General features: G+C 45.4%; 1 protein-coding gene across 1 annotated transcript in view; it reads right to left on the bottom strand.

Annotated features, from left to right (window-relative positions):
• THSD7A (thrombospondin type 1 domain containing 7A) overlaps nt 1–15165 on the bottom strand; it is a 489942-nt gene that overhangs the window by 22969 nt on the left and 451808 nt on the right. The window contains exons 21-23 of the mRNA XM_074984678.1: nt 13549–13664; nt 9227–9344; nt 4706–4851 (exon numbers count right to left, since the gene is read on the bottom strand). Coding sequence (XP_074840779.1) covers nt 4706–4851; nt 9227–9344; nt 13549–13664 — 380 coding nt within the window. The remainder of the gene's footprint in view (nt 1–4705; nt 4852–9226; nt 9345–13548; nt 13665–15165) is intronic.

Genomic DNA, 15165 nt, shown 5'->3' with positions numbered 1-15165 from the left:
CCCGGAGAAAATGCCTGTGAGCCGGGTGAATAGTTCTGTGGAAATACGCGTCTTGTAAGTCGAGGGCTGCGAACCAATCTCCATCGTCCAGTGCCGTAAGTATAGAGGCGACTGTGATCATCCGAAAGCGTTGCTTGCGCAAGTACCGGTTGAGGCCTCGAAGATCTAGGCTGGGCCTCCAGCCTCCTGTCTTTTTCTCTGTGAGGAAGTATCTTGAGTAGAACCCTTTCCCTCGGAGTTGCTCTGGCCCTCTTTCCACTGCCCCTATAAGCATAAGATGGCCTACCTCCTGCTTGAGTCTCGCTTCGTGGGAGGCGTCCTTTAGGTGGGGTCTGGGTGGAGGTCGTGGCGGTGGGAGCGACTGGAAGGGAATCACGTAACCCGTGGCTATGATCTCCAGTACCCATTTGTCTGTGGTGATCTTTTGCCATTGGTCGTAGAATGGTCGGAGGCGATGGTGGAACAGTAGCTTCGGATGACATTGCGCAATGGTAGTGATAGTGCAGCCCTCTATCTGTGTGTCAAACTTGTGGCCTTTGGCCCTGCCCCGAGGACGCACGGCTCTGTTGAGAACGTCGCCTGGGAGTTCTGTACTGTTGGTGCTGTTGATGTCGCCCTTGCTTGTAGCCCCTGTGGTACTGGGGACGCTGTGGTTGATACTGCAAACAGCTTCTGCGTGTCAAAGGGGAGATCAATGATCTTCGCCTGCAGATCCCTCGGGATACCCGATGTCTGGAGCCAGGACTCCCTGCTCATGACCACTGCTGTAGCTGTTGAGCGTGCTGCCGTATCCGCTACGACTAGGGCGATCTGAACTCCTGTCCTCGAGGCTGCGTAGCCTTCCTGCACGATGGCCTTGAGCACTGGCTTCGTGTCCTCTGGAAGCAAGTCCATGAGGGAAGTCAGCCTGGAGTAGTTGTCGAAACTATGGTTCGCTAGAGGCGCTGCGTAATTCGCCATTCCCAACAGTAGGGTAGAGGAGGAGTAGACCTTTCTGCCGAACAACTCTAGTTTCTTGGCATCTTGTCCATTCCCCCTGTCTTGTACTGAGAAGTTTTCGACCTCTGTTGAGACGATTCCACCACCAGAGAATTTGGTTGCAGGTGGCTGAACAGGAACTCCATGCCCTTTGTCGGGACGAAGTACTTCTTATCCGCTCTCTTGTTTATAGGCGGAGTGGACGCAGGGGTCTGCCATATTGTGGTGGCGGACTCCATGATTGCTTCATCAGCGGAATAGCTATTTTGGAAGAGGCCGGAGGTTTCAGGTTTTTAAGGACCTTATGGTGTTTCTCCTGCACCTCTGCTGTTTGGATGCCTTGCGTGAAGGCCACCCTTTTAAACAGCTCTTGGAATTGTTTGAGATCGTCCAGAGGATGGACGTCCCCTGAGGCCATGGCCTCATCAGGGGAAGATAGCGAGGAACCACTAGGGTAAGCCTCTCTGGACCCCTCTGGGTCCTGCTGACGGTGATACATCCTCTCACTAGATACTTGCGAGGGAAAATCTCGGGGTTCCAGAATCAACTCCCCCTGAGATATCTGCGTTTCCATCCCCGTCCGCGATTGCCCTCGGGGATATTGAAACGTCTGGGGGGATCTGTCCCTGGGAGTATGCCTATGGTGTCTATGCCCCTCATGATAGGGGCGACCATGGCAACATGGGCACTGTTCCGGAGATGGAGACCTGGACCACTCTGGAGGCGCATTCCCCCTGCGTCTGGGGGAGCGAGATCGTCTGGGTGATTGAGATAATGGAGAGACTGATTTGTGGCAGTACTCCAGGGGTTCAAAGCCCAGGAAGGGCGATGGTGGTCCGAGCCATGGTGATGCTGGCTGTAGGAACGGGGATGGGGGCTCAGGCTATACTGGAGGTGACCCCTGCCGCCTCATTGGAGTCTGCAGCATAAATGGAGGGCTTAGAGCGAGTAGCCCTGCAGCCCTGTCTAGAGAAGGGCTGCAGTGCCAAGTTTTCTGTGCTGCCTTTCCCCTCCCCTGTGGGGCTGGCTCCGGCCCTTTCCGCATCGGGGATCTCGGCCCCGCTGTCTGCGCTGCGCTCGGCACGCTCCGCTGTGGTGCCGCGTGGGTGGTCTCCCCCGGTGCCTGCAGGCCGCGTGCCTGCGAGCTCTGCACCGCCGGTTCCCCGGGGGTAGGTGACGCTAGCTGCGGTGCCGCCGGTTCCGGCGCTTGCCTGGCCGCCGCCCTGCCCACGGTGCGGGGCGGCTGTTTGATTATCGGAGGCTCAGCCTCTGCCACGTGCGTCTCCGTGCTGCCGCCGATCAGCTGTGACTGCGGCTGGGGGCTATGCGCTCCACCCGTCCCGCTCGCTGTGGCTGCCGGCAGGGATCGGGTTGGTGAAAGCTTCCTCCGTTTTTGCGATGATGGGGTTAGGGAAGCAGCTTTCCTTTTATGGGCCCCGGCGGGTCCCTCCTGCTGAGGCCGCTCCTGCGCGTCTGGCTGGAGGGCCTTGTCAAAGAGCAGCATTTTCAGCCGCATTTCTCTGTCCTTCCTTGCTCTGGCTGTGAGCTTTGCGCAGAAGGAGCATTTCTGTGCCCATCGGAGGCCAGCATCACTTTGTGGCATGACTCACACTTTTTGAATCCTGAAGAGGACATTGTGGTGAGTCTTTGAGTTGTTAATAGGGTACTTAGCACCTTCTCTGTGCCTGTTCCCCTCTCGGACTCAGCCTGCCGTGGCAGGAGGCCTAACGGCCTTACGACCCCGGGCCTCCGCTGCTTCGCTTGCTACTAAGGTTGTAAAACTTTACTTTGTACTCTCTTTTCTTCTTTTTTTTTTTTTTTTTTGAAAACAATAACAAGCTAACTTAAGCTAAAGACTGAAAAAGAAGCTCTAAACACTTTAAAAACATTAAATACGCTAACTCTGGCCGTAGCCTGAGTGGATTCCGTCTGCAGCCGATGGCGGTTAAAGAGGAACTGGCGGGGACCGGATCGCGCATGCGGCCGGGAGTGTGCAAGGGAGTGGCGCGCGCCAGTGCATGCGCGGTCTGGCAGAAACTGCTGAAAAGATCCGACCTGCGGCGCCGGGGCGAGCCCGACACCTATCGTGGAGCACCCACGGGGACACTCGAGGAAGAACAATAGAGTCAGTATAGTTAGACTGTCCAGGAGAGTGCTGAGCAGTACAAGGCACACACTGCTGGGGAAAAAAAATCCCAGACTAAGAGCACGTTGAGGTCACTGTGCAGTATAACTGGGGTTCGTAAAAGCCAGAGTGTGGCTGGTAGGTTTTAATTACATACAAGAACTCAGGGTGTGGCTTTAATACTTGGAGGCTGTTTGTAAGTGGCCCAGGTGCGAGCTACTTTAGCAAGACATTTGTGAGATACCCAAGTTTGCAGGGCAGAGATGACACAGCTCCTGCCCTACTGGTCTGGATAATACCTCAGCATGTCAAACTCATCCACAAAACCCCCATTAGTGCCCTCCCCAAGTCCTAGAAAGGTATCAACAACCAATCATTCAGACTATTTCAAGGGAGTCAGTGCCAGACCCATAGTGCCCTCATAAAGAATGCTCTGCTGATTCCCTCCTTTTCAGAATGAAGGAGCTACAGTTTGAGCATTCATACTAACTAGAAGCGTAGCAGGGAGTGAATACCTTTTCTGGGCAGAGCACTCTCTCAGAAAGGCTGGTATCAAACCATTTATGTTGCCACAGAGTTATACCAGAATTTTTATCTATATTCAGAGCAGGAAAAACTAGAGCAAACAGTGGTACTTGTTGGCATATATGGACTCCACTGGCAACCACTTACCGATGCTCTTGCAGGGATGCAGAACCCCTGGCTTGCCTGAATATGGCCTGTGAGGTACGGGCTTCCCCCTGCCTCTGCAGCAGCCATATCAACACTCCAGGGTATGCTGAGGGTGCCTTAGCTGAAGCACTAGCACTGGTCAGCTTGCGCTGCTGTGAGTCAGGAGCCCTGAGCCTTGTGAACCCAATCCAGGCAAACTGGGCCCTACCTAGCCCACTGACTCTGCTTGGCAGGGGAGTGCCTCTGTGCTACAAGAAAGCGCTCCATGTAGCTGCTGCCCCTATCATTCCCATTGGCTGAATCATGAAATGTGACACCCTCCCAAGCTCCACCAAGTAGTGCCCCGTCCCCATCCTCCAGCCCCTTCCAGACTCTTCACCCCCAAGCCTCTCCTGTACCCTTCCTCTTGGCCAGACCTCGCATCCCCAGCCAGCTACTCCACATTCCTCTCCCCCATGCCCCTCACTCCCACCCTGCTCCTGCACGCAGTTCCAGATGCTGCGCACAGCCTGCTTCTGCTTCCCCACCCTGACACCAGCCCACTCCTGAACCCTGCCTCCCACCCAGACCATGCATTCCAAGCTCACTCCTACACCCCACCTTCTACTCAGACCCAGCAACCCCTCCAGCCTGCTCCCCAGCAGCCCCCTCTGATATACTGTATCCCTCATTTTTGGCCTCACCCCAGAGCTTAGGGGGCCAGTAAAACTGACTAGCCTCAGTTGGGGACCACATCTGTGAGGGTGGGTTTTTGTTTTTGCTTCACACTTGCATGTAGCCCCGGCCCAAAAAAGGTTCCTCATGTCTGCCCTTGAATGTAAAGACTTGGATAAAATGGCTGAATGAGTTTGTAAGTTATATATGTACAGAACACAAATATCCCTGGATGAAATGAATGAAATGATTTCATGTCTCCATTGGAGCCTTTACCTCAACTTTGCATTCAGACCAATGACCATATTGCCATCGATAACAAGGTTTTACTGGGCAGGGTTTGAATTGCTCTATCTGAGATGGACAAGGTCTCCCATCACCTTGGAAAGGCTGATTTACGGTCCTCTTTCGTATCATCTTTCCTTTAAAAGAGAGAGAGGGGGAGGGAAAGAGAAACTCTGCGGTGATCAAATATATTTATTCATCAAGGTGGTTCCGTTTCAGTCTGTGACAAGCTTTATGTTAGCATTATGCTTACCTAATACAGTGAACTGCACAGCAGGATGTGTGGACTATAAAGTCTCCGAGATAGATACTTTGTTGTTATTCATACGTATTGTGTGTAGCATAATGAGATCACTGATTAGGGAATAAAGCTACTGCTATAATATATATAATTTTTTTTTTTTTTAGTTGGGGCACATAGGGACAAAACAGGCATTCCTTCCTGATCTGATAGTTTGTTCTGGACATCCCAGCTGAGAGAAACTTTTGGCTTAGCCACTGTGCTGCTAGGAGGGAATGACATGGGTATCTAATCCTTGTATTAAATTTAGAAACGTAACAGATTCAAAAGAAGCAGTTTGTCTAAATTCAAAAAGCAGAAGGAGCCTGCCACTTATCTTCTTTATCTCCCTGGATTTTATTATGATGGAGAATTTGCAATGGACAGAGGATATTTCACCCAGACTTAAAGAAAATTAAAATGCAATAGGTTTAACTCATTAAGCTTCTGTTCAACGCTACCCAGGCCTGTTTGAGGACTAGATTCTATTTCAAGCCGTTATATAATGGAATGAAAAAGAGATTTTATATTAGGCCATCCTTTTGGGTGCTTGTTTCTTTCCTCTTAGGTGAATACCAGGCTATTAGACTTTATTACTGAGACAGATGATACAGTAAAGCCATGAAAACTTTTTTTTTATGTGCCATGTACTGGTGTTTAGTAGCTCGTCTACAGAGAGGGGTTTACAACAAGATTCTTTAAATCTGCACATTTGTAGGGTTTTAACATCAATGGCTACGTCTACATGGGCAGCCTCTGTCAACAGTGGTCACGGGGGACAGAGAAGCCTTGGCAATACCTCTGTCGACAGATGGCGTCTACTCATAAAAGCAGATCAAAAGAGCAAGCTGCTGTGTCACCAGAGAGCAGCCAGACTCCCCTGCCCTCTCTCAACAGAATGGCTGACCAGAAGCCCTCTCTGTTGACAGAAGTGTCTACATGGGTACTCTGTCAACAAAACACTGTTGACAGAAGCATTATACCTGATCGGGAACAGGGATAATGCTGCTGGCTGAACAGCTGAGTTTTGTTGACAAACTTGACAGAGTGCTTTAACCATGTAGACACTCAGCTAGTTTTTGTTGACAAAAGCCCAGTTTTGTCGACAGAAGCTGCCCACGTAGATGTGGCCAGTGTGAATAAATACATGCATTAAGCCAAAATGCATCATACTTTAAAAAAAAGACAAACAGCCAACAAGCAAAAAGGGTAAAACGTTAAGATTAAGTACCTTACCCAACAGCTGTGTCTACACATGCTAGAAATTTCAAAATATCTGTCCCTCTTTCGAAAGAATGTGAGGAGCATCTATCTGCACATGAAACATTCTTTCAGAAGGAAACTGAAGAAACACAGTGCAGACTTCAAAATCCCAACCCTGATCCTGCATCAGGAAGAGGATTCCCTTTCAAAAAACTCTTTCGACAGAGTACATGCGTAGGCACTCCATGGCATGCTCTTTCGAAAGAGGAGTCCACCATGGTGCCAGACAGCTGGAGCACAGGGATGCTCTAGCCTGCAGCAGCAGGGCTCTATGATCCATGTGTCCGGCTGCCCTTAGAGCAACATGGACCCAGAAACCCTGTGGTAGGAAGCTGAGAGCATACTAGGAGCAACCCCAGCACGAGCTGTCACAGCACACCCTCAGGGCAATCCTCAGGCAGCCGCAGCAAGCCATGGCCAGCAGCCAGTCTCCACAAGAGCCCAAGGGTCCTCTTCAGAGCCCTTGCAGGGCTCCCAGGGAACTGGGAGCGAAAAAAAAATGGGCCCCCCTCCTGGACAGAGCAGGAGTGAGAGACATCCTCGGCCTATGGACTTTATTACTGAGACAGACATGAATGGAAGAATAGTTTCAACCTTGTCCCTCCAGGATTTTTTAAATATTTTTTTTCTTTTTATACTGGCCATTTACATTTCACATGTGCAAAGAAATAATTTACATGTTAACAGTTGTCTTCATATTCCCAATTTTCTTCTATGAATGTGGTCTACATATGAAAATGTTTCCAAGTATGTAAAGAGGTAGTGCCTCCTCCCTCTATCTTTACTGGGGAAAATACAAATATCCAAAATGAGTACCTGCCCAAGGTTGACTTATATGATTAGCCTATTGCCTTTCAAGGTCTCTCTCTTGTTCTTTGCTAGAAATGGCATTGCTTGTCACCCTTAAAACCCAGGGCAACTGGATATATGTGGTTGTCAGACTTGCACCTATATAATACAGCATTCCAAATCCATCCTACTGGAAGGAGGTTCCCTTCCAGTAGCTCTGTATATACACCAGTCTGGTTTGAGACTGAAAAAAGTTTAGCTATGTCACTGGATTCCCTTTCTTCTTTTATAGGTCTTAGAAGGCTACCTACATCCCTCAGGGAAAAAAAACAACCAATCATTGCATCTGTATGAGGCACCCTGTAAAACATTAAGATGAATATAGCAGCTGATCTTACAAATTCTCTTCTTGTACCACTATGTGATAACTTGTGCTTCAAGATCAAAGCCAAATGCTGTTTAAGATAATTTGGATAGAAGAGGATTAACAAAAATAGTCTATCATCTTGCATTGTACTGCTTATCATCCTTAGATTATGTATGTAACACGTATCAGCCACCCCTTTTCATGGTTCTTTCTTTGAAATGCTAAAGGGCTCATGCAAGGAAAGGAGACAATTGGTCTCTTTCAACTTTCTCACCTCTGGAACGACATGTTTAGAAACATGGAAACAATACAGTATAGCGGTTATATAGGGGGCTTAATGCTCTCAGTCAGATTCTCAAACAAAAATGGGGAAAAGAATTTAGCCTTAATATCACAACACAAAGCTGAGAGGATATCTGGTTTAATGTGAGATAGTTCAAGTTATTTATCATTGCAATTCTTCTAGAAAAAATATTAAACAAGTACTATTAGACTCCAGAATATTCATTTAAGGCTAGATTTTGAGGGTTTCTGGACACAGCTGAATGAACCAATCCTGGGCAAACTCCTTAAAACCATGCCACTTAACAGCCTAGGCTGGAGATTCCTTTTCAATAAGGCAAAACAAGCCAGCCACAAAAATACCTCTGCCAGCTTCACTGGCCAGCCAGAAGCTGCACGAGCAAACCCACAGATTCTCCAGCTGCTCCTAAAGCCCAAACCAGCAACTTTCCTCTACTCAGGTGAGGGACCATGAAAGCCTCCTTCACCAAATCCACACTGATTCTTCCAGCCCCCAAAGAGACCAGCCACATCCCCAGGTCAATATATGCTTAGATCTTACCCAAAACAGCACATTGTGCCAATCCTTTAAAATCTAAAGGTTTATTAACAAAGAAAAAAAGAACAGGGTGAGAGAGAAAAAAATGTTCAAGTGGTACATTACATACATCAATTAAAACTATTGATGCAGGATACAGTGATGTTATGAGGTGCTTCTCTTGAGTATCTCTGAAAATATATCCCAGGAGGGGTGGGACCAGTTCACATAGGCTTAGTTCATGAGGACTGAAGAACAAAGGTGGTCACTGCAAGGGCTATCTTTATAGCTTGCCATGTGGAGGGGAAAAACTCTTTCTTCTTAATGTAGCCAATGGAGGAACACTTGATCAGATGGCCCACTGTGTCATTCTGCCATTGGCTGCTGGATTAGCCAGCATGTATCAGTCAATTTCCATAAAACATGGATTTGATGTCTGGGCCTCTGAACCTTTGTTCAGCCAATGTCACCTGACCTGGGAGGTGACCATACCTTCCATTGTGAATCCTTAGCTCTAAACATTTCTAATGCAGGTATAAAGCCAATATCTATAACTTTACGGCACAAATACGTAGCATAAATAGATTCAGTGGATCACCAGTTTTCAGTTGGCCCACCTGGCATGAGACTCAGTGCAAACTTAACATAGTGATCACAGAAATGGTTTTATAATTATTGTAAAAATCTACTAGCATCACACCCAGTATGATCAATCTCCTCAGGCAAAGTCATGTATCATTTTTCATATTTCATGCCTATTTATGGAGTCAGAAACTTTTTTTTCAGTGTGGGACAAAACCTATTCACTTTAACTACACATAGCCTCAATGAAGCCTACTATGTTGCCTCAGCTATATATACCAGATTTAGGCCCTCTCTTATTCTCATTCTCTAACTAACTACTCTTCAAATTCCACATTTGTTGTGCCAGACCTTAAATTTTTTTTAAAAAGGCAGCTCAGACATAAAGATATTCCAAGAACAGTAACTAACCTGTAAGGCCACAAGTTTGAGAACACTCTGACCAAGGAGACCAGTCAGAAAGCTGACAGTTCACAGGACATTCCACAACACAGGAGGTGTTCATCTGCCAAGTCTTCTCCAAGCCAAGCTATAAGAGGAAACAACTGTCAGCATGTGAAACATGGTCTGTCGCATTAGCCTTGAGTACACTACTGAGAACAAGATGCATCTGAGGTAATCACATTTGATTACAGATTTAGTAATTATTAAAGAGAAAGAAAAATCTATAATATATTGACTGACCCCACAAGGCCCCAGTTCAGAAGGGCATTTAAACCAGCATATGCAGATGTGAAACCTGAGAGGAAATGGTATCAATATCAAACAGGTCTGCAACTTGTTGTGACAAATTCTTTCCTTTATGGCACTATTGTAGCCTGTGCTTAATTTAGTCATGGTATATGGTTTAAGTTAGACATTAAGAAGCCATGATAGTTTAGCTAACTGAGGCCTAGAAGGATCTATGCCTATCTGTCTTTCCTGTCAGCAGTAACGCAAGTGGCCTGCCCAGTAAACAGGGCATGAGGGGAAAGCCTGGGCAAGTTAACTTTCTGTATGTAGGCTAGAAATGGTGTGTCATATCAGTCTGTGCCGTCTAAAAATATCTCTCAGACATCAAAATATGCCCAAACTTTCCTCACATAAGAGAAATAACATAAGATCATCTGATCAATTCAGGTAAAGGGGTCACAATGGGAATTTCCCCTCGAGCTCTTTTTCGAAAACAACAGGATAAAAGAATAAGATCATCGAAACACAGGGGTCTCAGCAAGTATTCAAGATTCGATTAGGTCAGACCCTAATTTAGTCAACATGAAGGAAAAAGGGTATAAAAATCCTTTGGGAGAAAGAGAGGGTAGCATAGAAGAATGCTCAACGTGCCACGTGTTAAGCTGTGCCAGATGGATCCACATCAGCGGGGTGCCTATCACTCCAACTCTCTCTCTCTCTTTTCTTTATTAGTTCCTACTCTTGCTCTTTCCTAGAATTCTCCGCAAACTCCTTTCTCTTACAAACCACCACAATACCTCCTTTCTAACAGGTGGAAGCGAGCTGGTCTCTGCTTCTAAAGAGCTCAAAAGGAGTCAGTCTGAGTATTGCATCCTGTTCATCTAGCATAGGTTGAAGCCATAAGTGCAGTTAGTAAAGCAATAGGTTTTGCATAAAGGCATTGTTAAGTAAGGTCTTTTGATTGTAATCTAAGTGCTAACCGCGATATATATCTATTATAGTGTGTATTGGTTAAGTGCTGCATATATACCATTGTGCTATTAAATAAAATATCATAAGTATTGCTAAAATCATTGTCTATGTTCTGACTGGGAATCTCGAAAACTCACCTCCAGCTTCAGCCTGAGGCTCTGCCTCAGACTTCACCATTAAGTCAGGGGAGGTGTGAACCTATAATCTTCAATTTTAAGTCAGTTTGGCGAGCCTTCCCAAATTTATTTATCTATATACCTTGCAACCTTTCACCTGGGTCAACACTATGCAGTGGATTGAATTTTTATCTATGGCTTTCAGGTCCAGATGAACAAAGGCATTTAGGAGCCTAACTTGCATTTGAAATCAATGAAAGTTAAGGGCCTAAATCCCTTAGAGGACTTATACTGCATTCAAATATAGCACAGACCATTACATAGACCCACTAATGAGCAGTCTATCAATACCCTGCACATATGGTACCTTTCCGATCCTGAAATACTGGCAACAATAGACTTACATTTGCAGTGCCATTTACTGAGACAAATGAGGTAGAAGACCTCTGTTCTGCTTTATGGATGAACCAATGAATTCCTAGTTTCTCTCTGTTGTACAGTGTAACCTTCATTATTCAAAGCTCTCAGGGGAGACCTGAAACCCTTTTGATAATCAAGGGTTGGATAATCAGGAAACCAGCCAATAGGCTTTGAAGTTTGCACTCAGGGTCAGCTCTTCTGAGCACAGACTTCAAAGCTCACTGAGCCAAGCCAATGCAATTACAGAGAACTGGCTGGCTTCCCCAAGGCTAGCCTGCTCAGCAGCACTTCAGCAGCTAGAGAAACAGAAGTCCCAGAGGGAAGCAAAGGGTGAACAGGAGAGAGTCAGAGCCCATATTAGAGAGTGCTGGCTGGATTCCCCAAGATTGGTATGCTGAAATGCTGCCAATCCAGCTCTGGGGAGCTCAAGTATCTCTGTGATCAGGACCCTGATTCTCTCTCCTATTTATTCATTGTTCTCCTCCTCTTTCTCTGGTGGAAGTTGTGCTTCTTGGCCCTGGAAACTGTGGCTGGCTAAGCATATGGAGGAATATACAAAATTCACTTATCTGGAAATCCCAATGGACGTATCCTTGCTGGGTAACAGGTGTTTTCTGATCAGTATTTGAAAAATCACTAAAGTACTAAATATGCAAAAGTTAAGCATACTGTATTCTTCGCTGTACCTGGCAGGGGGCAGCAGACTGCCAGACAAGGATTCTCTGCAAACTGTTACATTTTGTCTATAAAGAGACACTTGCATATATGCAAGGATATCTGCAATCAACAAGAGATCTTTATCTACCCTCAGGTGGAGAGTTATCAGGTAAGGCTGACCAACAGAGTGTACACTAATAAAGCAGTGAAGCTTGTCCTATTCAGACAAATTGCCTTTCTTCACATTTTTCTGGTTTGTAAATGCAAGAAAACGAGTTACAATAAACACACACATATTGGAAAGGGGTGTGGTGGGAGCAGCATCCTGAATTAAGTGTTTTGAATTTTAAAGGACCCAATGAAATCAAAGCAAGAGGTCTGTTGTGCTAATTTTACAGTAGGCAGCAAACAAATGATCCACGACTAATGGAGTTTACACAGAAATATGAGACATTAAAATATGCTCTGGAAATTGATTTATCCTGGCAGTAATCAGGACAATTGGATAACTTCTTTAGCTGACTGAAATAAATGTCAAACCATAGAGATTACATTAGGCCAGTAACTACTTGCATAGCATCAGGAGGGAATTTTAGAATTTTACTGAGCATAAACTTGCATCCGGATATAATGCTAGTTCTGCAGAGTATAAAATAAGTTTTCACTGTTCTCTTGGATAACATAATTATATGCAGCTATAAACACTGTGTTTGACAATACCTCTACTTATTAAGAATTTGGATTAAGGATGGTTATTCTGATCCCTGTTCTCTGTATCTACTTTAAGTAAAAACTTGCACTTTTGCTCAAGAACTGGGAGGTTCAGAGTTCCGCATGGGTACTGAGTGGTTGACAAAGGAATGGGCAGGTCAGGAGGGACACAGCATGAGCCTGGCAAAATCTCTCAAAGATAATGCTGCCCAGTATGTATTTTTTTCATGGCTCCCTCCACCATTAACAACCTTCCTTTCCTTAAACAGGAATTCTGATGAACAGCTGTAAGCAGGGGAAGTCCAATGGAGAGTGGTGGGAGGAGGGGTGCTGATATAATTGAGCTGTTGTGGTGGGCACATGGTCTCTGCACAGGTGACTCTAGTCTCCTGCTTTCCAGGTGGTTTCATGTCTGTTCTGTTAGGAGGTTAAGGCAAGGTCTGCCACTTTCCATTGGAACAACTGGGGAGGTTTCACTGCAATGGAAACTTTGGTGTATGGTTCTCCATAGTCCTTCATGGTATGCTCTGCACAGCATCAATCATTAATAGATACACAGTCTCCTTTAACAGACCCATGAAATGACTGAAGCAATAGTATTGCCTGCCTGGAGTAGTCATTTAAGAACAGATTCGTGGAACAGTTACATACAATTAATGTGACCTGTCTGCTGAATATTACTCCACTGTACGTGCTTTTGTAAGAAGTTCCATTTCCTTGTTGATGCTGTACATTTTTCACACAGCTTGGATGTCTCATCTTACACAGCTGGGTGCAAGTTAGCAATCAGCCTGGCTGCAGTATGGTACATGACACATGTTTAGCAACATGCTGAATAAATGATTGATACCGGCAGCTGTCCAAGGTACCACACAGAAATCATATCACATTAGAATGAGTTGCATTCTGATTAAGATGTATTGCATTTCTTCACTGTGATTTCTTATTGTTCTGAAACAATTCAGGGTATAATAATCAGCACCTCTTTGTGTGTACACACAAACTACCAAAGGAATTTTTATTTTTATGACACAGCCTCATTTTAAGGAGTACTTACTGGTACATGTATAATGTTGAGAGACATATGTCCGATCTGGGTTACAGGAAGCACAGGTCAGCCAGTTCAGCATGAATTAAAGCTACTAGGGCAAGTTTACTCACAAAGAGAAAAGAGCCCCTACTCACCTCTTCACAATACTTCAGGTCAACTGATTTGCCATCACTGCGAACACAATCTAACATTCTTGTTTTGATGCCATTGCCACAGACAGCCTTCTCACTGAGCTGACACGTACTCCAGTCTGGCAATAAAGGAGACCATCAGACCAGGAAACCAATCAAACTGATTTATGATGAAGCTTTGATTAATTCAACAACACATTTAATTCAAATGGCCTAAAAGAACCCTAAGAATCAAGTTTTACATATTCAAAAACTCATGGAGCCCATTAGCTGGACATATTGGAAATAAACATAGTTAGGCATCCAGTGACATGATGTGTTTCTGAAAAGTCAAACAAGTGTATGTATCTGGACGGGTTTTGAGCTATGCACACACACACACACACAGGCCAGTGAGGTAGACTAATATGGCTAATTAAATTATATTATTCTGAAATTACAGTTTAACAACAATATTTTCTTTGAATCAAACAGTTTGACTCCATTTATAATTCAGACAATACACAATACATTAGATAGCATGTAAAAGACCTATACTTTTGGTATAATGGGTGTCTGGAATAGGTATTGTATTTTTTCTCACATACTGAACCCTCTTCACTATCCACACAGTTTTACTACAAGAGGAGAGGGTCTTGCTAACAAGAGAAACACAGACGGGGTAATAGCTGCAGGGAGGAGTAAGAACTTCTCAAAAGCCATAACTTCATCTCTAGGGGAAAGGAGTTGTAGCATAGGTAACCCAGCTCTTCTTTACTACCTGCTGAGAGCAACTTCAGCAAGACTGAGTGTAACAGATTCCTTTAGTGTTCTTCTGTTGGATCAGGAATTAAGGACCACGAGCTGTGGTTTAACAGCAGGTGCTTATTGTACAAACTTGACCCACATCTTAATTTTTAGCTTCACATAGAACTAAATTGCAAAAACAGGTAGAGCTCCAATTATGGGACGACTCACATAATTGGAACACTGACATGGAAGGGTATAAGCTGTTCAGGAAGGACAGACAGGGAGAAAAGGAAAAGGAGTTGCGATTTGTGTGAGACAGCAATATGACTGCTCAGAGCTCCAGTACATGGAGGGAGAAAAGCCAGCTGAATGTCTTTGGGTTAACCTTAGAAGTGGAAGCAACAGAGGTGATGTTGTGTTTGGTGTCTGCTATAGGTCACCAGATCAGATAGATGAGGTAGACGAGGATTTCTTCAGAAAACTAAGAGAAGCTTCCAAATCACAGGCCCTGGAGCTCATGGGAGACTTTAACCACCCAGACATTTGTTGGGAGACGAATACAGCAGCAAACAGACAATCCAGGACGTGTTCGAAGAATGTTGGGGAAAATTTCCCGGTACAAGTGCTGAAGGAATTGACCAGGGGCCATGTGCAGCTTGACCTGCTGCTCACAAACTGGGAAGAACTAGTAGGAGAAGTAGAAGTGGGTGGCAAACTGGGCTGCAGTGATCATGAGATGATAGATTTCAGGATTCTGATAAAAGGAAGAAAGGTGAGCAGTAAAATACACATCCCTTGATTTCAGAAGAGCAGACGTTGACTCCCAGAGAGAACTGATGGGCAGCATCCCCTGGGAAGCTAACATGAGGGGGAAAGGAGTTCAGGAGAACT

The sequence above is a fragment of the Carettochelys insculpta genome, chromosome 2, assembly GCF_033958435.1.
Source record: "Carettochelys insculpta isolate YL-2023 chromosome 2, ASM3395843v1, whole genome shotgun sequence".
In the NCBI taxonomy this organism is placed as follows: Eukaryota; Metazoa; Chordata; order Testudines; family Carettochelyidae; genus Carettochelys; species Carettochelys insculpta.
The sequence above is the reverse complement of the archived record's forward strand: the minus strand, read 5'-3'. Positions and strand labels throughout refer to the sequence as shown.